Genomic DNA, 25,853 nt, shown 5'->3' on the forward strand with positions numbered 1-25,853 from the left:
ATGCGCGGCCCCTCCCGTGGTCTCGCGAGAGGCCGGGATTTATTCCTACGTGCCGTGCCGTGCTGCTCATGGCGGCGCTGGAGCGGGGGCGCTGAGCTGTTGGGGTAAGTGCGGCCCTGCGGCCTCTTGACCGCCCCGCCGGGCCCTGTGGGGAGCGGCCGGGGGACTGAGGGGGTGCGTTGCCGGGCAACTGCGGGTCCTCGCCAGCGCTGCCCGGGTCGGGGGAGGCTGGGCCAAGCCGTTCCGTCCCCGGGGGGGGGGCGCGCGGGGGATGCTGGGAGCAGAGCGCGGCGGCCCGGAGGCGGGGGCGGCGCGGGGCGGGGGAGTGGGAGCTCCCGGCATGCGGCGCGGCCCCGCCCGGCTCGGCGCGGCGTGGCGCGGCCCGTCCTTTGTGTGCGGCACCGCCGCCATTGCCCCCTTTGTGCGCGGCCGGCCCCGCCCCGCCGCGCCTCGCCCCGCCCCGCCCCGCCGCTCCCGGCTGCGCGCGCGCGTGCGCGCGTGTGCGGGTCGGCCCGGCCCGGCCCGGCCCGGCCTCGCCCGCCCCCCGTGCCGCCGCGCCTCCATCTTGCTGCAGCGCCCTGCGCTCGGGAACGCGCCCGCCTCGCCCCCCTCCGCGTCGCCTCCCCCGACCCGTCCACAGCCATCCGCGCGGGGCGCGCACTCGGGGGCTTGGGCCCGCCCTCCCCCGGCCGCATGCCACAAAATGGATGTCGAGCCTCCCGGGTCTGAGCAGGGCCTGGGCTGCCTGCACATGGCCCCACTTTGGGTTGTGAACAAAGCGGCTACTCTCACTCTGTAGGCTAATCCCCCTGGTTGTAAATACACCAGTGTGGAGCCTAGCGTGACTTGGGCTGGGCAGCTGCTCTGGGTGTTTACCCGGGGGGGGGAAGCAGTATTTATAGCAGCTGAGGTGGAAAGTCAAGCATTTGAGGCACATGCAGACATAGGTTTTCTTACGCTTCGTCTCCCTGACAGCCTTTGCCAAGATCATGGGGCACCTACTTATTTTCCCACCCAACTCAGCAGGCTTATTCAAGTGAAGACTCGCGTCCAGTTTATCTTCAAATTAACCCTTGGGTCGTCTCCTCTTTACGACAAGGCATTGTTCTGAATCTTCTCCTGGCAGATCTGTCATGTCCCTACAAAGTTCAAGTGTAAAAGTAGTCACGTGCAGTACCAGCATCTCAGATGAACTTGGCAGGAAAAAATATTTTTTATAAAGTAATCCTGACTCATTTCTAGATCATCTGTCTGTTTCTTGTTGCCCTTGCTTTTCCCATGTCATCTTCTGCAAAGATGTGAGCCTGTAATGTCTATAATGAGATCCAAAGTGGTGTTATCGGTACTTGTCATGCTGTAGTCTTGACAACTGGCCACTGTCAGAACAACACGGGGTCCACATTTTGAGCAAGTAAACAAAGAGCTAGGTTTGGGGTTCACTCGACCTTACGTACACACCTTCCAAAAACTTCTTAGTTGACTACTTTTTTTTCTGTGTCTCTCTGACTTATTCCAGGTATAAAGTCAGGTAGTCTTTTGGAGTGGAGAGGTCTAAAATCATGCTTAGACTGCATTTGCCAGAAACACTTCCTAAATGCCTGCATAATTTGGCTGGTGTTTTGCTTAAGCTGTTGCAACAAATTGGATTAAGTGCAGAGCTGAGGCACGCACGTGTGCACATATGAAATGTGAACAGAAGTAACCTGTTCCTGATCAAGTATTAACACGAGATCTTACCTATAGTAAAACAAATGTTAAAAAATGTTTTCTTAAAAAAGAGGGGGGAAAAAACCTGCCTTGTTTTCTGGCGTAGTCATGCACAGAAAGGGAGAATTATTTTGCTCGTCTGTTTTAAGGGCACAGAACATATGGGGGGAATTTTTTTTTTTATATTTGGAAGCCTTATTTACAGCTATAAAGGCTCAAAACAGTGAGTCATTCAGCACTATAGAGCTGTTTTTGGTGCTCAGGGTTAAGGGGGTGGAAGGTACCACACACCACACGCACCCTATATTTTCTTCCTGACTTGAGTGTGCTGACTACTACTAAAGATTGCTTGGGGAAAAAATAACATTCCTCCCTGCTTTTCACTTAAAGTTTTCACTCACTTTATCCAAAAAATATGAAGAGGGATCCTGGGCTTTGATTGCTGCCTAGATTCTCCCTGTCATGGGGGCCTGGACTCAGTCTGCATCTGGAGCTCTCGTGACAGTACGAAAGATGGCTTTGCCTCTCTCCCTGCTGATAATGTCGTTAGGTTGGGGGTGCAGTAGAGGTCTGACCTGCACAGAGGTGCTCTGCTGCTGCATCATTTGCTAACCATCTCCTGTCTCCTTGGCAACACAGCTGTGATAGAGCTATGGGTTCAGGCGAGCAGAGCCTTTCCCTTCATAGAGATGAGTTCACATCAATAAACGAGTCAGTATTACACAGGGAACTCTCTCCCAGGTGGGAAGACGGGGTACTAAGTTCTCTGGAGTAGCTGTCCATTTCAAGCCTTTCAGAGAAATGGAGGGTGATGCTGCAGAAATTACTCCTAGCACATGCTGAGCGAGTCTCCTTTGCCAGCCAACTGTCAGGGGATTATGGGAATTCACTGTGTGTTTGTTTTTTTCCTGCTGGTGAACTGAGAATGGGTGAACAGGATATACTCCTGTTTTAAGTAGCTTAGAGAAATGCCCAAATTTTACTTGAAGAAAAGCTCTTTCTACTGTTCCTTCAGACTTTCGCATAATCTTATGTGTTGGGTGTTGATTTCTGTTTGTCTTCTGGGAAATGCAGACCTGTACTAGGAACCAGAAATATATACAGCATCATAGAAAAAGGATTTTTTGGTACCACCCTGTACCTGACTGGTCTGTTATGTCTACAGTGATGCTCTAGTTCAAGGTTTTGTTCTCTCCCTGCTGCTGCGTAGAAAACCGTTTGCTACTTGCACGGAGGCTTGTTGATTTAACTGATTAATGAATACACCTAAAATGCTGTCAAATGAGCATCGTAAATCGGAGTGAGAGATTTAGATTTGTATTAAAATATGCCCCTCATTCACCTGAAGCTGATCAAAGCAAGGTTGCTGTTTTGTTGTTATGTATAAATAAAAACTGGGAGCTTTCTGGGAAAGCCTTACTGGATCTGAAGAGACCGTCATGTGTTGGAAACATTTCTTTTCCACTTTGGTTGGAGGTGGACCCTCTGGGGAATCCAAGACCAAAACCAGGAATACTAGAGTACATCTGTAAAAGTAAATTATCTTTCCCGACATGGAACAAACCTGCAGCATTAAGGTAGTGGCAAAGTATCTGGTTGTAGGAACTCTTTGGGACAATCTGTGATGTGTCTTCTTTCAAAGCTGTGCTTAAAAAGTGTTTCTTTTTCTTTTCCAGTATGAAGTGTAACAGAACAGAATTTACCACCTGAAACTGCTGCTTCAAGTTCAGATCAGGAAAGGAACCTACATCGTAACAACAAAATAAGACCAAAGAAGAGTAAACTTACACTGAAGACACAACACTTGATCTGAAACAAGAAGTTTGTGCCTACTCAACAGCTTCAAAAAAAGCACGTCCCAACGCTGCTAATAGTCCTTGTTTTCTCCAGTGCTGTGCTGAAACTGCCCAGTACAGCAGCCGTTATATTCTTTATTAGCTTGATAGATCACTTTCTCTCGCTAGTTTTTTTTTTTTTCTTTTTTCTTTTTTTTAATCGTAACAATCTTCATCCTTTGAAACGTGCGCTGAAACAGAAGAATCAGCAAATACTACTGAAAGTGCAATATTTGAATATCACTGCGAGGTTGGTGCATGTACTATTCATAAACAGCTCTAAATTCTTCCAAATCATGTGATTGTTCGGCATTAAATTTAAATAGGAGTTGTTAATTAAATTCTGCTTTTGCATAGGTTAGTCTTGGTTTCAGCTATATGAAGGTAGAATTTATGGCACCAAATTCCATTATACTTGCATTTTTTTTAAAATACTTGTGGGGTCTGCATAGATTGTCACATATGACTGCTGATATTCGGCTAATAACAGAAAGCAGTCTTGTGAATACGGGCATTTCCCACAGCATCTGTTTTCTTCAGCTGTCTTTGATGTAAAGCAGAATGAACTGATATATCTGGATCACACGGGGCAGGTGGAGGAGGAATCTGTTTTTAAATGGTGGTATTGCAGGATTTTGGAATTCTATTTGGTAAGGTGGCAGGTGAGACTTGAGAGAAGTCTTCCACTGGTAGCGAACACTTAAGATAAATAGTAACCATGAGTCCGGTCCAGCCAAAAGCATCTGGCTTGTGTTGCCCAAATCAAGCCAAATGTAACTTTTATGCACTAGTGCAACCAACCGTTCCAGGGTCTTTGATCTGGCCCCTGATGGAATCTGTCTAAAGGGCACCTTTTGTGCTGAGACAGTACAAGTAACCTATGTGAGGTGATAGGTTGTCTTTGTTTAGTTCAGTTGAGTTTACTTGTGCAGTATTATAAAATGAAGTTGGGCTTGCCAAACAAATATGGCAAACGGGAAAGAATATGGAGTTTCCTATACCATATTCTACCCCATTCCCTGTGTTCGTATCGACTTAGACAATGCCTCTCCAGTCTGAATGAATTTATCATCTTTTGGCCCGTCATTAAATTATTTTATACTGTTGTAGCACTCCTTTTAAAACCAAAGCCGATTAACTCAATTGACCTAAAGCAGCAACCTAGTCTGAGCTAGAAAAATGACAGCAAGATCTTTACCTGGTTGGCGTTGGTTATTCTGAACTACATAACTTCTGTCAATACAATTTCAATAGAGTTTCATTAGTGATGGCTATCTCTGGTACAGAAACCTCTCTGACAGGTAAATTTATGAAATGGGAAGGGTTAATTGTTGACACATTGTGAGGACTGTGGGGGGACGGAGTGCTCTTAGCAGTGAAGGTGACTGTCCTCTCGGGACCTCTTTCAGAATGAGTTAGTGGCTTGACCTCTGCTGTCACTGGGTGAGTTTCACTTTGAAATCCATTTTGTTTCCCTCCCTTAGCCATCCCATCTGCTCGCTGGCTGTTTGCAGGATACAGGTTTCTTTTTTGGCCTCTGCAGATCTTAAAGACAGCCAGTGGGAGGCTGCGTGCAAGTATTGATACTCCTGTTGAAGGGTGGAGAGAGCAGGGATCTAAATTCTGAATTAGTTTATGCTGGTAGTGCATCATTCCAGAGTGGTGCCACAAGTTCAATGTAACACTAAGTGCTGTTAAAATAATAGGAGGCAATTCAAGCAGCTTAGCATGTTAAATATCCTCATGAAACTGTAGATTTGTTCCGTCTCAGACTTACTACATTCCAGTGATTTGCAGCTGTTGCAGAGAACATGCCACATCACCCTAAGTTTAACCTGTGAGGAGAACACAAATGTGTTGGAGCATTTGTAGTCCAGGTGGATGCTGGCATTAAGAATTTTGCATTTGACTCGACTTCCAAATACATAGCCTATACCAGCATTTTTGCCGGAAGTTCTTTGGGTATTCTCTAAGGATTATAATGTATTCTTAGTACCTAATACTTTTTCCCAAATGCTGTGGTGAGCATCAAGGGTTTAGATAAATTTAAACATGATATGATGTGTTCGGGGCATCATTTGATAAGGTAGAGTCTTAATAGTGATGAAATAGGAACAGTGTATATAGAGTTAAGATTAAGTGTTAGTAGTTACTTAATTTGTACATAATGGCTTATATAATCAGAACAGTGTGGTATTCTAACTTGTACTCTAGCTTTGTGCAAGAGGACATCATTCTATAGCCTGCTTCTTGGCTTTCTAACAACATGGTAAATGTGTTTGGCAGCAAGATTAAGTTCCTAAACTAGGGCTGTTAGCGAAGTTGCTGGAGTACAGTATACCAAGTGGAGAATAGTTGTCATACCAGCTAACAGTAGGGTACAGTTAGTTCTAGGAATTGCACAGAGGATCAGATTGGGTGAGCTGTTGAGTACCTGCAACTTTTATTTACTGTTGTTGGGAGTTGCGGGCGTGTAGGAGCTCTTTGGAGTTGGCCTCATCTGTTCTGCTGTTCCACTCTAAGGGAATTTTCAGCAACAAGCAGGAAAATGAATAGAGATAAAAGCAAAACTTTTTCCTCAAGACATGGGTTATCTCAATTGCGCCTGGTTTTCTGAGTCTTAAGTATGACTGCTCGTTAGCAGGCATGCTAGTATACCACTGAGTGTCTGGACTCTGGAGAAACACTCTGGTGACGGGGAATTTAGTTGTGTCCTTCCTTCCTCCCCCCCCCCCCCCCAAAAAAAAAAAAAAAAGGTGGGGGGGAAGCTAATCCTGCATTTGATTTATGGCTCCCACAGTCTTACTGGGGCCTATTTGAGCTGTTGGTGCTGCAGGTTCAGTGTGAGGGATGTGCCACAGCTTCCTTTGAAATAAACCTGTTTTGCTCAGCTTTTTATATCATGCAAGGGAAAGGAGGCTAGTAGAATATCGCCAGTTGTGCTCTTGCTGGAAAACAGACCGTGATGGAAAGGGCTCTGCATGGCTTAGCGGGTTTTTAGCAGTGCTGTTACAACTGCAGCTGAACTGAATAGCACGTGTGTAATGTTGTAGCAACTGTGTTTTGTTTCATGCATAATACCTCCAATGGGTGTCTTGTCTTTGTGACTTTTGGCTTTCTGCATGGCCTGGCCATACCTTTACCGCTTTGAGCCACACTGCGAGTGGGAAGTGAGGAAGAAGAGAACTAGAAATGGCCTCCACACTCTTGTCCTTGAAAACTTTGCAGAAATCTGTGAAGGCCAGTGGCATGTTGATCTAGTAGTCCAATGTAAAGTTCTAATTAGTGTAACCTCTTAAAGGACATGGACTTGATTAGCAGTGACTTGGATGTGTTTTTAAAGTTGTGCCAAATATTGACTAGTTATAACATTATACTATGTTATCACAGCTGTGTGAGATGGAGAACCATTATACTGTGTCATCAGATCCTCTCCCCCCTCCTGCAGCTCCCCCACCTTCTCTTCCTTTATCTTTCTCCTCATCTTCTACCTCATCTGGGTCTAAAAAACAGAAGAGGACCCCCCTGTATCAGAGATCTGTAAGTCAGGGTAGCAGTCTATGCACCTGTGTGTTTCAGAAGCATGGGGGATCTTGGGAACTGTCTGTCTTGAACACCATGTTCTCACTTTCTAACTCTTCTAATACCAAATGCTTTCAACAAGTAAAAGAATCCAGTTCCTTCTAAGCCAACTGGAAAGCTTAGGGGTATTTATTTCAGAGCTGTTATCACTCAAGCATTACTATTCCCCACTCTTCTCAGCTGCCATGTGTGCAACTGCCTCTTGTGCCCTATGCACTCTCAGGGCAGAGTGTCATTGACTTGGAGGCAAAGCAAGTATAATCTGAAGGAGGGTAGGAAAGTAGCACTTTGTGGTTCCCATCGTCACCCACTGCAAATTTCTTTCGAAAGAGAACAACAGATCTGTCACATGCTTCCAGGTAACGTCCTCTTGGGAAGCTGCAAATGTGGACCTTCTGGGGTTGTGAATTGTCCCTTCTCTTGTGGCACCATGCAGAGCACTATTGTGATTTCTTAGAGAGCAGCACTCGGCCATTCCAAGTGTGTGGCTGTTGCCCTGGATTGAATGTTAATTCTGCTTAATAGCGTATATACTTGTTTGAGCATTCACAGCCAGTTTTTTTGTGCCCCTCAAGTTCAGTAACATCACTCTTGTTAGTATCCAGTGTAATATGAATGGTTTCTAACAGCGTACTTTAGTGAATTAAAATGACTTCCTTTTGCTGTATGCAAGCTAGCTCTCTTTAAGCTGTTCCAAAACCTTCCGGGTCTAGTAAATGTAAAGTTAACTAATTGTGAATTCTTCTGCTTGAAGTTGCAACAAACTAGAATATAGATACCTGATAACACAAAGGAAAGCATTGGGAACTGCAGTGCCTGAAAACATTCGTTGTAGTGTTCAAAATGCATGTGGAGCGCAACTTGTCTTGAGTGTGCTATTTGGAGAAATCAGTATTACAGTTCTTGTAACACATTTTCAGGCTGTTTGTAAGCACTAACTTGTAAGTAGTGTTAGTTTAAAAAATATATAATGTATTTCCATTTTGAAGTTGCAAAACCTGGATGTTGGAACCTTTGCAATAAATTTTCTGTTAACGTTTTATAAACGTAAGTAAGCAGTGTTTGAAGAGTGCTGGTTAACCCTTTATTTTTAGAAGGAAGTGCATGTAAGATTTCTTGGGGATGAAATGTTAAAGGGTGGTTGGATTAACTTTTACTGACTTAAATCAAGCTCTTTTATAGAGTTCCCGGCTCCTGCATGTCACTGGATATCTAGATGTTTAGTGTGTGTGTGTTATTTATACAACATTTTAAGTAGACCTGGATTCTTAAAAGGCCGCTTTATGTCCGCTTAAAACGTAAGCCTGGAGACTAGTTCAGCGTGGAAATAATATTAATACTGCTAAGGCTCAATTTTTTTTTTTTTTTAACAGTTGTATTACCTTAACTGGTGAAAGCACATTAAATTTAAGAAGGATGGTAATTCTCTGTTAACGCTGACAGATGTAAAAGAGTAAGCGGGGAATACGTTCGTAGAGGGCACTGCGTAGAGCATTTATCGAGCAACCTGATGTTTTTGGGTATTTTTAAAATAAAACTTGTTTGTGTTAAGTCAAAGATTTAGTTTTATGTCATCAATACAGCCTATTTTTGTTAAATCTATTGGTTTTCCAAATCTGAAGTTGTCTCAGCTAAATAAACCATTTTAGAGGGATTTTTTCCCCCCCGTTTTGAAGAACTGGCAGAAAATCCTATATACTTGTTGCCACACGTTTAACATACAAGCTGTTTGTGTCAGATTTACCATATTTACTTTTACACCTCATATTCCCCCCACCCGCCCCCAGATCGGTTCTCCAAATTGGGGTATACATCTTTAACTGGGAGGCTGATGTCTCTGCTGGAATAAGAGCACAGGGCTGTTGTAACAGTTGCTAGAGCTCTGCTATTTTCTATGGCTGTCGAGAGGGAGGAGGTAAAAGAGTGCACTCCGCATCATCATAGTTTTAACCTTTTCATGGCATCTGCTTAATTAGCAGTAGATTTTGCCCAACCAGCCAAAAACGGCTGCTGCTAATGTGCCTGGCTATGACAGGGCTAAAACTGTAGCTTTTGCCTGAGTAGCGATAAACAGGATTCAGCCATGACTGGAAAAATGTTGTATTCCTTTTATTCTGTCTTTCCAAAACAAGGTCTGTTGGTCTCTGATAATACGCTGGTGCTAATTGTGTAAGGTCCTTTGGCAAGTGGGAAAGGTAAGCTGCTTTTTCCCCCCTCTTGGGATAGTGAAGGTCTCTTCTGTCTTTATTCTAATGCTAGATGAGCTTTGATCCAAACCTTCTCCACAACAATGGACACAACGGCTACCCCAATGGTACTTCGGCAGCACTGCGTGAAACGGGGGTTATTGAAAAACTGCTGACCTCGTATGGCTTCATTCAGTGCTCAGAACGGCAAGCTAGACTGTTCTTCCACTGTTCGCAGTACAATGGCAACTTACAGGAGCTTAAAGTAGGAGGTAATCTGTCAACTGATAAGTGCTCCTCCCCCTGCCCCTCTTAATTTCGTGTTCAGAGCATAATCTTGTAATTTGCAACTGTGCGGTCCACCACACTTACAGGACCATGTAGTTGTTGCCCGTTGAATCTGAAGTCTGCAACTGAGAGAATCCTGCTGTAATAACTAGGGCTTATGCCTTTTTTAGGGCTAGCAGTGCTGTTGTGGCTACCCTCAGAAGGTATTAGATGGGACAAATTTATGTGGTCAGGGTGAAGAAAATAAGATAAGCAGTGTCTCTGATTCATGAGCTGTAGATTTCCCAGGTGCAGTTCAACAACTTCCTTGAGCATTACTGATCATGTTTCAGTACAGGAAGCATGGTCATTTTTCTGCTCCTGCTGGATATGGCATTAAATGTCTAAAACAGGATGTCATGACAAATCTCTCACGAAACCTAGCCTAGTTTAGTGTTTATGAGGCCAATGGAGGATCAGGCAGAGGAGCCAGGGGCAGATCTTTAAAACAAACCAGTCATTAAGAGACCAGTTAATCTGTGGTGGCAAATTATTTAATTTGTGGTGGTCAGACAAATGTGAACTAATAAATGCTGTTGAGTCACGTAATCATGTGGAACTTCAGAGTCTGAATCTCTTGTAGATGATGTTGAATTTGAAGTGTCTTCTGACCGCCGAACTGGAAAACCCATTGCTGTTAAATTGGTGAAGATAAAGCCAGAAATCTTACCTGAAGAGCGAATAAATGGACAAGTTAGTGGCTATGTTGTTTAATCTATGTGCACATCATTTGCATCCATTTTATTCCAATTCAAAAGGACATATGCATGCTAAATGTGGTTACATTTTTCAGTTAAATTGGAAAAAAAAAAATTTTGGGTTTTGCCAAATGGGTGAAAAACAGAAATTCAGTTTGGGGTTTTTATCTGATCCTAGCCACTTCTTAGTCTACAGAAGTTCTGTAAGTGTGAAATTCTGCGGCATGGCCTCCTCTTTCGGATTATATTTAAAGTGCATCCCTGAGTGCAGAGTAGAGGATATTTAAAATTCAGTTTGTATTGCACAGTGGTGCTTCTGGAATGACTAGCAATGTTTTTTTGTACTGGTAGGTTGTGTGTGCTGTTCCTCACAATTTAGAGAGTAAATCTCCAGCTGCCCCGGGTCAGAGTCCTACAGGGAGTGTATGCTACGAACGTAATGGGGTAAAACTCACGTATTTTATTTAAACTCTTGACTGATCCACCAGTGTGGTCTAAAAACAAATACTTGGCACGGTGTAAAGTAGATAGCTTAATCAAATCTAAAACTTTTCTCTAAAAGTGCAATTTTATTAGAGATATGGAAACAGCATGCCTGTATCTTTGTCAATGTATTTGGCAGTAATATCTTTGAAGAATTAAGATATGTAGATACAGATTCTTTCTCTTAAAATCATCAGCTGACTTAATGTCAATTAATGTTAACTATTAGCATTTTTATTTTTTTGGATTTAATTTTTCCTTTTTTTTACCTTTTTGGAACCTGACTTAAATGTGATGGTAGCACTGTACAAATCTTTCAGCTTCTCAATTAGCTGGGTATGGATTTGCCAGAACCAGCAGCACCGAGAAAGCAAAACATTTTTGCATGCAACACTTTAACTCTTCCCAGCTTTTCACAACATGTGTTTAAAGTTCAATTTAAATAATGAATTGTTTTTAAAAAAGGCTGCAATTTGCAACTAGATTAATGATGGTGAATGCTAATTCACAGGAAGTGTTTTACCTGACTTACACACCTGAAGACGTTGAAGGGAACGTACAGCTAGAAACTGGAGATAAAATAAACTTCATAATTGACACAAATAAGCAGTAAGTGATGCTTTCATTTCCTGACTATATTCTATCCTAATGGTCAGGGATTTACCTAAATTGCGCCAGAAGTGCACTGCGTGGTAGTTCCTTTTATTTTAGATCTTTTTGCCACATGTTCCTCCCCTGCCCTCCCACTGCCCCCGATTTGGCAAAGGGGCCCCACCACTTGCTTCTGATCAGCCAGGAGATAAAAAGCATAGTGTACTTAAAATTGTGGCTTCTGCCTCCCAGCTGATCAAGGGCAAGCAGAGCCACTGGGATCCCTCAACCTTGATGGGCATGTGGCAAAAAGTTTGCTAAAATTTGAAATTCTGATTGTACCTCTCTCTTTTTTTTTCCCCTCCCCTCCACCTTTGCTAGTACTGGTGCTGTAAGTGCTCGTAACATCATGCTTTTGAAAAAGAAACAAGCCCGTTGTCAAGGAGTAGTTTGTGCCATGAAGGTAAGTGGCACTTAATTCTTAATTTTAAAAACTAGTTTGAGGAAGTGGTGTTTATGGAGTAAACTGGGCCCTTGGAACAGTGCAGGACTACGGTACAAACATGTTTTTCGTACAAGAATTAAGTTACCCGAGATACCTGGTTATGTTGACTGTTTTCTTTTTATTCTTTTGTCTTTGTCTTCTGTTGTCTTTTAATTTGAAAGATACAACTTATACCTATGTTCTAATCATTGCAGATTATCTGGGAGTACTTAAAGCTTGATAGCTTTTTATTGATAGACTTTTTTCTTTCTTTGTTGGTATTTTTAAAAGTTTGTTTTGATCAGTCCAGAGCCTGTTGTCTTGGTAATTAGGTAGTTTGACTGTTTGCTCAATATTTTGTGTTCTTCTCTTAGGAAGCCTTTGGATTTATTGAAAGGGGTGATGTCGTAAAAGAGATATTCTTTCACTATAGTGAATTTAAAGGTGATCTAGAAGCCTTACAGCCTGGTGACGATGTGGAGTTTACAATCAAAGACAGAAATGTAAGACCAAAGCCAGTAAAACTGAAGAGAAGATTCTAGTACATAACTGTAAAAATGTGTTTTATTCTCAAATGTCTTTTTTTTAAGGTAGTAACATATATACATACAAGTTTCTGGTTATTTATATTTGTTTTCCTTACGAGTGCTGCTCATTTTCTGCCTGTAGGGTAAAGAAGTTGCAACGGATGTAAGACTATTGCCACAAGGGACTGTTATTTTTGAAGATATCAGCATTGAACACTTTGAAGGAACTGTAACCAAAGTAATTCCAAAAGTACCCAACAAAAATCAGGTAAACATCAGTATTTCCTTGAAATTCTCACGTGCAATAATTAATCTTTCAACACTGGTCAAAATAGCAGAACAGCTTTCCTGTATTAAAGATTGTAAGTAGCTGCTGTCTGCTGCTTCTAGGTTCTGTTCTGATGTGTAAGAAACTGATGTTGAGTGCAGCTGAGTCCTTATATCCAACAGCTTACCTAAAGACTCTAGCATCTTAGCCCTGTAACCATTTTTAAAACTAAATTTACACTTGCTGTACACTAATTATATATAGTTACTAGAAGGGAAGGTTGAAGAGAGAGAGAATTAAGGTGACTGTTTTACAGTTAGAAGGTAGTTACTGCTTGTCAAGTTGAGTTGGCATCATGGAAACATAAATTAAGGAAGTTCAAGACTGTAGATTTCTCCTCCCACCCCCCAAGGGGTGAAGCAAAATGAAAAGAGAAGATGCTTTCTTCATCTGGTAGACTGAAGTAGAGAAGGGGAATGCGCACGTGGTAAACAAAGCTAGTTGGGCATCTTTTAAAGTAAATGCACACCTTGCTCAACTTGATGCTTGGCTTGGAGTAAGGTTTAGCGGAGGCAGATAGCTGTGCCGAAAGGTGGCGTGCATACATTTGCTGCTGCCTTGTTTGTCCGAGAACTTATGGGTAATTGGGATACTCTGTTTGACACTGAGACCTAAAAGACTTCTAATTTATTGATAACTGCCCCCAGCAGCAAACCTTCTCCGTTTAGAAAACAGCAATGTGGGAATTGAATGGGGGAGAGGTCTTTCCATTTTCTGTGGCTGCCTTGCTGTAATCCTAGACCAGTTGTGTCAGCTCTGTGCCAGACTTCCCTATGTGCAAGACCATGACTATATAAACAACCGTCCCATCTGAGGCATTCCTTTATTGTCCTGTGTGTTAAGCCAGATCAAGATGCACATAGCTGCACACACAGACCCTCCAAGCTGTGTTGCTGTCCGTTTTGCCAGTAAGTGCCCAGTGAGGGCACACAGCCTGACAGGCTTACTCTGGAATGACTGGCAATGATCTTAAATGAGCCATGAGTAACTTGCACAACACTTGCAGGAGGCGAGGGGTGTTGCATGTGCTTTCTCTCTCTCTCTCTCTCAAGTAACTGATACTTAAAAAGGTATGTCTGCAGCATCCCAGGCCTCATGGCTGTTGAGGGGGAAGGGGTGGATTTGATGTCTTTCTATACACCAAGGAAGTACTGTTCATAAAGTACTTAGATCTCTGAATGAAAATGTAAAAGTGGCAAACATTTTGCAGGCTAGACCTGCTTTAAGATTTTACTGTGGTCTTAGGAAGGACACTAGTGCTGTAATTTTACTTCACGGTTCAGTCTAGAGTTTGGGAAGAATGATTTTTTTAATCTAAAACTTACCCTTTGCATGCAATCAACAGAACGACCCGTTGCCTGGACGCATCAAAGTTGACTTTGTGATTCCTAAGGAACTTCCGTTTGGAGATAAAGATACAAAATCCAAGGTCACGCTCTTGGAAGCTGACCATGTTAGATTCAACATTTCAACAGATCGACGTGACAAACTGGAACGAGCCACCAATATTGAAGTTCTTCCTAATACTTTCCAGTTTACTACTGAAACTAGAGAAATGGCAAGTATTTGATTTAAGCTATAGATTTTTGAATACTTGAGCATAGGCTGGGCAAGAAGGAGGTGGAATGTATAATGGCTTTATCAGTATAGTCTGAGAAGGTTTCATTTAAACACTTAATGAGGGTGATGTGTCCTAGGGAATCTCACCGCATCTTCACTGAAAGGTGATTCTTATAAAAGGAATGTGGAGCGTCTAAAGTGGATGTTCATTTGTGTTCTCTCCTGTAACTAGTGTTGTTTTAATGGCTTATTCTAAACGAAATATGCTCGTGTGTGTACATGCATAGTGACCTCAGTCACTATGAGTGGCTCTTTCTCAAACCAGAACATGAGTTTGTGGTTTTATCTTCAGGGTGCCTATTTAAAATAGCATCCTGATTATCAGTAAAACTAATGGCAACAGTTTCAATACTGACTAACTGGGAGTACACCTCTCCGAGAACAGATTGGCTCTTTTTGGACTTCTTCTTTTTTAAGAATCAAACAAGCCCCAAGTCAGTCAAGTTCAGACTGGGGTTTATAGGAGCTGTTCTGAATGCTGTCTTTATTAGTGGTACATGCCAAGGAACAGATGTCTGGATTTAAAGAGCAGACCTGCTGCAAGATTTTACCTTGCTCTTAGAAGTTCTTGTGAAGACTTCTGTGATTCGGGCTCTATGTACGTGGGACATCTTAACTGAGATCTGGTGGAAGGGTGAGATTTGAGAGGATTTTTTGATTGTAGGACAGCTTGTGTTAGTGACTTCAGTAACTCTGACTTCTTTTTTATCTGGCCAGCAGTACTAATTGTCTGAAGAAGGGACAACTTGTGTTCCCTTAGACAGATGGTTAGGCATGCTAATCTGAAGTTAGGTAGACAGCGGGGGGCAGAGTGGCACTTTAGAAACTCACTCACTCCTTCTTTAAGGTGCTCCCCTGGCTCCTCTTCTGGCATTGCTTAAGGGAGCAAAGGAAGAATTAGTAGGTGCTTTCAGCGCAGATTAGGGGTCTGGTGGAGATGTGCCTGGATCCTCTAGGGGAAAATGTTAGTGGTGAAAGAGAATACTTTGTTCTGCCTGTCACAAGGCTGCATATTTAAAGCATCAGGGACGAGTGCTGTTCAGATCAAAGCCTTAGCATCTGACCTGTATCGTTGACAAAAAAAAAGATGAGGTCTGGTGTCCCTGCACAGAATCTCTACAATAGGTGACTTCTGGATCCTTCCGAGGTCTAGAAGTAGGCTGGTATTTGCAGCTTGTTTCAGGTTGTGGCAGGTTAACTTAGCTGAACCACTCTGCAAGAGGTTTCATGCTGCTATTCTGTAGCTGGGAATTGGAGAAAAGAAGAAAGATGACTTGAGTTGTAGTTCTTCTAACTGGTGTGTAGGTCTGTACCTACGCTTCCTTCATCTTCACAGTGAGAGACTTTGAAGTGGCAAATTAGGTGGGTCGCTTCAGAACTTCTTCTGCCCTTTGGTTTGAGCACTACAATTTGTAAGGGAATATGTGCACATATTATCTCTGCAGGGCTGTCTGTGCACAAGAGGCACTATGCATGCAGCTGCCTTTCACTGGCTTGAACCATGTATTTGTCTGTCCCCAGGGTGTGATTGCAGCAATGCGAGATGGCTTTGGTTTCATTAAGTGCGTTGACCGGGATGCGCGCATGTTCTTTCACTTCAGTGAAATCATGGATGGAAACCAGCTCCACATTTCAGATGAAGTAGAGTTTACTGTTGTCCCTGTGAGTAAAATTACCTGTTCTAAAAGTGATGGCTGTTTTAAATGTCAATACCCACGCATTCTCTAAGCTGCTATGAATTTGTTCTTCAGGACATGCTGTCTGCCCAAAGAAATCATGCTATAAGGATTAAAAAGCTTCCTAAGGGCACAGTGTCATTCCATACACAGTCAGATCACCGCTTTGTGGGCACCATAGAAAAAGAAGCCACTTCTGCCAAAGCCACTAGCCCAAATAAAGGCAAAGAAAAGGTAGTGCTGGTTTTGTAGACATGAAATTATTTTTTGTGGTTTTGGAGGGTTGAAAACGTGTAGAAACTAGAGCCTTGATTCTGGATATGCTTGCCTGTTTATGAGCGATAAATCTGCATAAAAAAAAAAAAATGTCTAGCTAAAAAGGTATTTGACTGAAACTTGAGTAATGAAGGCACAATATATGGTATGGTAATCATTGACTTTAGTATTTAGGAGCCTCAGGTGAAACTGCTAGGTAGCTGACGCTGTTCAGGATACTGGAATTTACAGAAATGAAGTCTGTGGCTAAAGCAAAGAGCTGTGCCTTTTGAGCGTCAGTTATTTGTGTAGTTTTAAACGGTGTGCACGTTAAAAAGCGTTCTGTTGAAATTTCAGAATACCAATATGCTTTGTAAACTTAAAAATAAAATTTAAAAAAAAAAAAGTTGCCTTGGTAAAAATGGAGTTGGTTATTTGAATTACTCCATTTGGGTTCTTACTCTAAGGTTTTGAATTATGAGCGTCATTTAGTTAGCGGACAGATCCTGTGGAATTTTGTTTTTACGTTAACTGGTGTTAAGTTGAGGGAAAAGGTAATTTGCGTCCGTTTTTTGTAACTGACTTGTGCTGTTTTGTCTTTAGGAAGCTGAAGAGGGAGTAATTGCTTATGATGACTGTGGAGTAAAACTGACCATTCCTTATCAGGCCAAGGATGTGGAAGGATCTACTAATCCTCAAATAGGAGATAAGGCAATAATACTTATATGTACAGTTGGTCTCTTTCTGTGGGTTATTCAATGTGAGCTTTGCTATAACTATGACAGGCTGTTGGTCTAAAAGTGGGGGGAAGACGGGTAGAGAGGGAGCTAAGACCTAGAAGACAACCCATGTACAGTAGGGAGCTGCTTCTGGGCGGTGGGGGCAGGGAGTCCCTCAGAATGCCTGAACTGCAGTGGGCTGAATTGGGGCCCTTAAACTCCTTTGAAGATAGAGGCGACCACTGGTCAGAGGTAAACAGTGGGGGAGAGCTGCTGCCTCTGCCTTATTTGGAAGGGTCAAGGGAACTGACACGGCATGCCACCCCTTGGCTTCTCTGGAGCTCACTGTTTGGAATGGAACAAGGAGTTGGGAATTTTTATAATGTTTGGGCAGACATCTGAGATTCCTCCTCCTTCAGGATGTTCAGTATGCCACCCAGGAAAAACTTGCATTTGTCTGCCTGGCTTTTGAGAAACCTCCCTCTAACAGGTGGAGTTCAGTGTCTGTGAAGTGAAGAGAACTGGTCTGCAGACAGCTGTTTCTGTCAGAATGCTTGGTCGCAACTACAGCTCCAAGAGGCTTGTAGGGTATGTGGCAGCCCTGAAAGATAACTTCGGGTTTATTGAAACAGCCAATCACGATAAGGAGATCTTCTTCCATTACAGGTGAGTGTTTTCTTCTGTGCAGATGTGTTGACCTGTTTTCTACACTTTGTGTGCACGGGTCCACGCGTCTGAAAAAAGTGGCTTTCTGTAACCATTTTTGATGGGGCCACAGAAGGCTTTACTGTTATTAGGTGTTCCAAGATGCATGCTACTAGAGGACGGTACGTTTGCCTTGTTTTGGTAGTCATGGCTTAGGCAGACTAGGGCTTTCCTGGTACAAAGATACACTTGCATCACTTAGAGAGGCTGTCCTTTAAGAGTAATAGGAAAGACCTGTTACTTTTCTGAGTCGCTTCAATCAACTGAAGAGATGCAATGAGAAGCGTAGGACAATAGAACAATAACGTGACTTGGTTTAGTTTCCAAAAACTGAACTCCCCAGGAAGGCAAAAGTGACTTCAGGGAATTAGAAAAGCTCTTGGGGTTGGGAGCATTCTTTTTAATACAGTGGGTATGTTTAGTGTGGTGTTCTCTGTGCAGGTTCAGTTTTTTCCAGCTATGCTAACTTAAGCCCTCATGGATAAGTATTAGAAACTTACCGTGCATTTATCATGATTTTTTTTTAAACTTACTTGGGATATGGATTTTGCTCAAAGGGGCTAGTAATCCATAACCTTGACTGCTGATGCTGGCTTTGATGGAAAGCATATTGTACTCCACTCCAGTGAATAGATTCATAGATAAATGGCATTTTTCTCCTGCAGCAATTCATGTAGCATTGTCAAGGCACTGAGCAAGCCCTTGCGTCCAAATCGTAATCTCTTACAAATACTAGTTATTAATTAAGGTGACTATAACAGAGGTCCTGATTATTCAGCATAGATGCTGAGTGGGCAGAGCTGTCAGGTCAGCAGACAGCTGAAGTAAAACATATGTAACTTCTTCCCTGCAGTGAATTCTGTGGTGACATTGATAGTCTGGAACTTGGGGATGCAGTCGAGTATAGCTTATCAAAAGGCAAAGGAAACAAAGTCAGTGCAGAAAAGGTGAACAAAACACATGCAGGTAAGACTAATTGTGAACTTCTCCCTGAACAGTTTTTGGGGTGGATGAGCACAGTTTTGTGGTCTGCTGGGATCAAAAGTGCCTTTGCTCCTGATGTATTAATTGGGCGTGTAATTCCTTTGCTCTTGAGTGAGCTGTAACTGGGACTTTGCTGTAAGGTTTCCAAGAAAACTAAAGTCAAAACACTGAATACTGCTTTGGACAGACACCGTTTGCAGAGTTTCGGTTGTTGTCCTGCTGTAGAGTTCAGGTTCCTTGGCTACACTGGAAGTGTTTGGAATGCTTCAGGACGACTTGCACTCGCTCTCCTAATTAGACTGCCATGGGCTAGAGCAGGGGTGGCCCACCTGTGGCACGGGCAGCCCCCATGTGGCACACAACTGATCAGGTGAGGGGACAGGCAACCCAGAAGCAGAAGGCAGAGCAGGAGAGTGGGCAGAGGAAGGGGATTGGAGTGGTGCTTGGGGAAGGGGGTTGGCGGCTATTTCATGGTACCCCTGCTGAAAAGGTTGGCTCCCGCTAGACAAGAGTAAGAATCCTTTTGGCTTCTGAATCGTTGTCCAGATGCCAGAAACTTCTGGATTCTTGGTTGGCGCTTGTCTGTCCCCCGCGGAATACGGTATTTCAGACTTGCTGCTAAATAAAGAGCGGCTGCTTTTTGTTGAGTTGCTGGGAGTTGTGCAGACTGGCGGGGCAGGGGGCGCAAAGCTTCCATACAAAAACACTGTGCAGAACAAATGTAACGGCTCAGTTCTTGTCTTGCAGTGAATGGTATCACTGAGGAAGCTGATCCAACTGTTTACTCGGGTAAAGTAATTCGTCCCCTCCGAAGTGTAGACCCTACACAGACTGAATACCAGGGAATGATTGAGGTTATGGAGGATGGTAAGCAGCAAGTCTTACCTGGCGTTTTCTAACCATTGTGTGGTGAAGATTCGGTTTTAATGAATCTGCTCTTTGCACTTGATGTGTCTTAATTTAATTGAGCTTGTTCTGCCGCCTTTCCACTAGGGGAGATGAAAGGAGAGTTTTATCCATTTGGAATTGTTGGGATGGCAAACAAGGGTGACTGCCTGCAGAAGGGTGAAACGGTCAAGTTCCAGCTCTGCGTCCTTGGTCAGAATGGGCAGACAATGGCTGTGAACATTGCACCTTTCCGGAGGGCCACTGTGGAGTGTGTGAAAGATCAGGTTTGTGTAATGCTTTCCTTCAGACAAGACTTGAGTATCTGTCAAATTGCCTGCATTGGTAGTAGTCAGATGGAAACCTGGTTCAAACATTTTTATAAAGGTGAAATACTATTGAGATTTGATTCGTGGTGTTTTTTTGTTTTGGTTTTGGTTTTTTCCTTTTCAAAAGGAAAAATGTATAGGGGATAAAGGATGTGCCTACTATATGTCCAGTCATGGTTCCCCAAGGCAGGAGCCACAAGGTCCCGCTTTTTTGCCCTTGGTGAATCCAACTCCAAAGTACTGTTAAATCCAACGGTCTGTGATGTCTTGCTATGGGACTCAAGTGACGAGGGTGGTATGATAATCGGAAATTCCCTACGTGACTGACTCTAGGGGGAGGGCAGCCTCTGTCTTGGAGAAATACAGGAGTTACAGTTCCAGATTGGAACAAATGGTGTAATTAGTCAACTTTTAAAAATTTGTTTCTGCTTGTTGTCCTGTAGCGGACAGACGTAAACAAATGTGTATTTTGGCTGAGAGAGAAGTTCCTTTCATCACGCAGTTATGGGTTTTGGAAGTAGAAGGACTAATCTCTTGAGCTCAGCAGGTGTATAACCTTTGCTAAATTAGAACTGGGGAAAGGTGTGAACATTGGGGAATGAACTGTCCCAAGATGCATACATAATCTGGGAGGGTGGGGGGAACACGGGCAGCAGACTTGGTTTATTTCACTGGGTGTTCACATTTTTCTTGTGTGAACAGGAATTTTATACCACGCGTTTTAGATATGTCCCATATCTCACCTTTGGACCTTTTGTTTTTTCTTTGTGCCCCCCGATTTAAGGAATGATTGGAATTGGACAGAGGCTCGTGTGTGACATGTTTCCTGCAGAAAGTTGCGAGTATGGTCAGCATTAGGCCAGCATGTTCAAAGACTGATGTATTGATTTAGGATTCCAAGCCCACACAAAGGCCAGATAGATGCACCAGCCCCTGGCAGCTTTCACAGATTTGTTGTTCCTGAAGTGTCTAAATATGTTTGGGAAGTGTGCTAGGAATTCTTTTATTTTTAAATTTTGCCCATCTCTTCTATCCCTCTACACTCCTGTTTTGTTTATAGGTTATAAGTGAATATGCTAGTACACTTCAAGTCCTGTGAATTAATGTGAATTCTCGTTTCAGTTTGGCTTCATTAACTATGAAGTTGGTGACAGCAAAAAGCTGTTTTTTCATGTCAAAGAAGTTCAAGATGGTGTGGAACTACAGGCTGGGGATGAAGTGGAGTTCTCTGTGATCCTGAATCAGCGCACAGGGAAATGCAGTGCCTGTAATGTGTGGCGAGTCTGGTGAGGACCTGAAATTACCTGGTGTAACTGAGAGCAGTTTTAAGTAGTCAGTCTCTATGGCAATAACAGAATGCCCATGCTTTCCTAGTTATAAGAAGACGTTGTATCACTAGCCTCATTTGCTTTTATACTATTTACTGGCATAACTGGTAGGTGGCTGCTTCGTGCATTATGAAACCTATCGTGTATGTGTGCAGACAGTGGCATTTCCGGCTCATTGGTGTAGGAATTCTTTTTATGTGACAAACGTGAAGGTGAACAAATAGCAAAGTAAAGGATGAAATTGGAGCAGGCAGTCTGACTCCTAGCTCTTGAATCATGGTTGGAATTATATATTTGTTGTTGAATAATTTAACGTGTGTTCCCTCGAGAAGGACCCAAAGTGAAAGTGTCATTTGCAACCTACTCCTATGGACCTACCTGACAGTGAGTGGAAAGAGGTTGATGAACACATGCAGCACATTCAGCAGTTACAGTGAGTTTGCTGAATAACAGAGAAAAACCCCCTTTTTTTTTTTCTTCCTTTACTTTGCTATTTGTCACGTACAAAGAATTCCTACACCAATGAGCAGGAAATGCCACTGTCCGCACACCTACACGATAGGTTTCGTAGTGCAGGAAGCAGCCACCTACCAGTTATGCCAGTGAATACTGCTGCATGTGTACATCAGCCTCTTCCCACTTGCTGTTGGGTAGCTCCATAGAGTAGGTGTCAAATGACACGCGTTCAGTTCGGGTCTTTCTCGAGGGAGCACACAGGTTAATTTGGGAAAGAAGTGCTTTTGCCTGAAGTGGCTAGAAAGTGGAGAAATAGAAGAAAAATGTATGGGGGTGGGGAATGCAGCGTGGGCAAATGACATGCAGGATAACCATGCTGACCTCAGGATACAGGTTTTTAGCTGAACAGCCTGCTCCAGTTTTGAGTTTTTAAACTATGATTTTTTTATTTATTTATTTATTTTTAAAAAGCCCTTTTACTCTGGTAGCTAAGTACCTAAGGCTTTTACAGCCATGAGAACCTCCACAAGCAAAACAAGTAAGAAAGGGACCTTGTATTGGAGTGAGAACTAGTCAGCCTCTGGGTTCATCAGGCTTGGTTCACCTGAGAGGAAGACTACAGCCATTTGTGGAATGCTTAACCCAGCAACAGTCAGCAAGATCCTCCCTAAGTATTCTGAAGCACACGTTAGCAAGTGTTTGATGGCTGCTCCAGGTAACTGGCTTTATTTCCTTTTACAGTGAAGGCGCTAAGGCTGTTGCTGCTCCACGTCCTGATAGACTTGTTAACCGTCTGAAGAGCATTAATGTGGATGATGCCAGTGCTCCTCGCCTAACAGTCCTTCGTCAGCCAAGGGGACCTGATAACTCAAAGGTATGTTAACCTGGTGTGCCGTATTGCTTAACCAGTACACAAGGCATCTAAACATTGTGATCTCGAGTCTTTCGTTGGAAGTCCAGATAATATTGTCCTTTTGATTCATGTGAGATCAGATTCTTCTGGTCGGAGGTGTACCTGTGTAGTTCCATGCCTGGAGCAGGAGCAGACTTCATTGCCAACAGGAAAAAAAGTTCTGTCATCTTCAAGTCGAGCCACTTCCTGACGGTGAAGTGGATGTGTCCCTCGGGGAAATCCCGCTGCTAGTCAGGCATTCAGATCTTGGTAGGAGACACCCTGTCAAACAGTTACTAAAGTGCAAGAGGTGAAGAACGAGGGTTTCTCACAAGTGGAGCTGTCAATCAGTTGGTAGGCTATTGGCCACAAAGAGTGAGGAATTTTAAAGCCTCTGGGCTCTCTGACTAGAATCTGCCTGAATGGTGGAGCTAAAAACACACTGCTCCCAAAGGAGGACATCTTCCTTCAGACTCGGCTTTAAGAGTGGAAGAGCTTTTCCCCCTCCTCCCTCCCTCCCCCCTTCAAGACCCTCACCTTTCTGCAACGTGAAGATAGTTTTAAGAGTTGGTGGGTCCTTCCAGTGAGCCTTTTGCCACCTAGAAATGAAGATGGCCTTTCTTAACGGCCATTGCTGTGCCCCAAAGGATATTGAGGTCTTTCATGTTAGGTTCCTTCTTATTTAGGTTTTTGAGGGTGGACTTTATTCTTGAGGCTTATCCCAAGTTTCGGTCCATGTGGTATCAACAGCATAAAATAACTCCTCAGTTCTCTTGTCAAAGCATAACTCGGTCCAAAGGGAAACAACCCCCATGTACCTGACTGCAGTATGCGGAAGTTTTGATTTAAGCGGAGGGAGCCTTTTGGAATAGACTTAGGCTGGCCTTTGCAAAGGATCAAGCAGTATTCTTGCAAATGATGTTTAGTCAGTGTCCAGCAGTATAAAAATGTGCCTTACTTAGCAGAGTTAGTTCTGCCTGGTCTTTGGCTCATTCTCCTAGAGCTTGAGCAGCAGTAGTCCTGTTCCTTAAATCTGCAAGTTGTCTGTGTGGTGCTCAGTACAGCTGTTCGCCAGATGCATCTTAATAGATTTACTGACCAAGCTTCCATCTTGGAAGGGTCGTCATGCAGACATCACCTATGTATGTCTGTGCTCTGTTGCCAACACGCACCAACAGAGCAGAGCTGCTTTATTCATCAGGAGGGAGACTCCACCTGGACTGTCATTCTAAATGCCCTTGTAAATTCCCTACCTGGGGGTGTGAAGTAGGGTTCTAAAAGCACTGGGACTGGATGCTGTCAACCGTAAGAGTCTGATCCCAGTTGTACAAGATGTACGTGTCCCACAGCTCAGAGAAGAGTCGGTGATATAATAGTAGGTAACTGGTCTTTCCCTGAGCGGTCTGTTGTTTAGTACGGACTAAGATTAACCCTGTCCTGTAGAATCTGTTAATGCAAAACAAGGAAGTGAAAAATAGGGTTATATGCTGAATAATGGCAGCAGAATGCACACCCATGCGTGTAACGAGTGATGAGTGACCAGGGCACAAGAACAGTGACTGCTGCTGGCCCGGCCCAGCCCTGGAACCCAGGACACAGACTGGGGTGGCTATGCCTCTGCACCCATGTTGCCTTCTGTCATAGTTACTCCAGACTTCAGGCTGTAGAGACTGACCTCTCAGCAGCATGGCTACAGTGTCCTTCCAACACTCTGTCGGCAAGCAGTGGGAACTACCTTTTAGGCATGACAGCAACTTCTAAAAGACTGTGTTACAGCTTACTCTCATGGTTGTAGTGTTAAGTAACATGTACTGGTAAAACTAACAAGGCTTTCTGTTGTTGCAGGGATTTGGTGCAGAGAGAAAGATCCGTCAAGCTGGTGTTATAGACTAACGGATTCCACAAAGCACATATAATGAAGTACGATCAAGTGGTGGGGGCTGGTGAAGGGTACTGAATATCTTCCTGTTCATCCCTTCTAAATTCTAAGATGCTATTACACCAGTTTTAACACCTTGTGTTATGTTTAAAAAAATAAATTTATGAAACCATTTTAAAATTATGCACAGTTGCATCCTGGAGAACTTAAGGTGGCGCCTTATAGTATCACATTTTAGAAGCTTTTTTTATTTTTTATTTTTATTTGATTTTTTTTTTTTTTTTTTGAATGGTGCATTTAACGCAACTGGTAACTGCAAATCTACATTGCCTATGTAAGTAAACATTATAGACAGTCCTACTCTGATAGACCTTATGGAATTCTGCACTAAAAGTGCGTATACTCTACCTTCATTAATTTGGCCAAGGTGTTTTCATGCCTTGGCTCTCAGTTGTTATCTTCCTTTCCAAAGGGGGAGGAGGTTTGCTTCTCATTCATTCTGCTCTAATTCTGAGGACCATATGAGGGTGGAATATATTGACTTTTTTTATATATATAAAAAATCTGTATGAGAATTCAGATAATCTCCTTAAGTTTGATGGCCAAATGTTACATGGTTTTTCATATCTCATTTAAACTCGAGTCCATTCAAGCAAGCAGAGTTTTGGTAGATCTCAATGAAAGCCTCTTCCAGAGTAGACCTAACTTTTTTGTAACTTTCTGCAGAATTTCATAAGGCCGAGGTGTGCCATCAGCGTGGTAATTTAAATATATTTAAAAACAATGCACAAATCTGCTGCTGCTTAGAACACTGCAGCTTCGAAACCCAGTTTCTTTTACTGATTTAAACTTAAAAGTTGTGCCTGATGTGAATACATTTTTTTTTTTTTTTCTTTTTTGCAGCTGGCACCAGTGTACTGTAAAAGAATAAATACTTAGGCTTTCCATAGCTGTATTGAGACTTTCATCAAGGTGAAATAGTTGATGTCTGTGTGCTTTTTTTTTTTTTATTATTATTATTATTATTATTATTTTTGTCCTTCCCACCCACTCCCATCTTCCCAGTCACACTTTATCAAGTGAGAAACTGATTTGGTCTAAGTATCAGTTTAACCAAAAAGATCAAGATTTATTTTCTTTGAATAGAGGGCAGTACTGTGTGTTGGACTTCTTTTTTTTTTTTCCCCTGGGTTTTTATTTTATTTTATTTTATTTTTTTGGTTCCCCCCACGTTCCCTCTATTCTAAATTTAGGGTTTTCTTCTCTGGGAGACGCGTTCTCTTTGTAAAAAAACAAACATTGCTTTCTCCGAGTTTTCTGTTAACGGCAAAGAATGGAAATAGAATAAAGTTTTACTGATTTTGGAAAAAGCCTCCA

At 42.9% G+C, this 25,853-nt stretch overlaps 1 protein-coding gene across 5 annotated transcripts; it reads left to right on the plus strand.

The window, feature by feature from the left end:
- The first annotated feature begins 3 nt into the window (after positions 1 to 3).
- On the plus strand, positions 4 to 25,849 carry CSDE1 (cold shock domain containing E1). 5 transcript variants are annotated; one of them, XM_090025894.1, is made up of 22 exons: positions 4 to 104; positions 3,384 to 3,792; positions 6,933 to 7,082; positions 9,384 to 9,582; positions 10,221 to 10,330; positions 10,687 to 10,779; positions 11,330 to 11,427; positions 11,791 to 11,872; positions 12,268 to 12,396; positions 12,563 to 12,688; positions 14,094 to 14,306; positions 15,890 to 16,030; positions 16,120 to 16,278; positions 16,903 to 17,010; positions 17,509 to 17,684; positions 18,577 to 18,689; positions 19,455 to 19,574; positions 19,701 to 19,879; positions 21,044 to 21,207; positions 22,447 to 22,579; positions 24,443 to 24,517; positions 25,380 to 25,849. In XM_090025894.1, exons 3-21 carry the CDS (start codon positions 6,942 to 6,944, stop codon positions 24,488 to 24,490), a joined length of 2,532 nt encoding a protein of 843 aa, XP_089882020.1. In that variant the 5' UTR covers positions 4 to 104; positions 3,384 to 3,792; positions 6,933 to 6,941; the 3' UTR covers positions 24,491 to 24,517; positions 25,380 to 25,849. The 5 variants fall into 5 exon arrangements, with proteins under 5 accessions (XP_089882020.1, XP_089882019.1, XP_089882024.1 ...); XM_090025893.1 differs by having other exon boundaries at positions 24,443 to 25,849; XM_090025898.1 differs by having other exon boundaries at positions 6,991 to 7,082; positions 24,443 to 25,849.
- Positions 25,850 to 25,853: the final 4 nt, after the last annotated feature.

Source organism: Crocodylus siamensis, chromosome 13 (assembly GCF_052110815.1).
Source record: "Crocodylus siamensis isolate JL-2025a chromosome 13, ASM5211081v1, whole genome shotgun sequence".
Lineage (NCBI taxonomy): Eukaryota > Metazoa > Chordata > Crocodylia > Crocodylidae > Crocodylus > Crocodylus siamensis.

Coding starts and splice junctions, on each gene's coding strand:
- CSDE1 (XM_090025893.1), top strand. CDS start 6,942: ATGGAGAACCATTATACTGTGTCATCAGATCCTCTCCCCCCTCCTGCA. Junction 9,583..10,220: donor ACAGGAGCTTAAAGTAGGAG/GTAATCTGTCAA, acceptor AATCTCTTGTAG/ATGATGTTGAATTTGAAGTG. Junction 19,880..21,043: donor TGGAGTGTGTGAAAGATCAG/GTTTGTGTAATG, acceptor TTCTCGTTTCAG/TTTGGCTTCATTAACTATGA.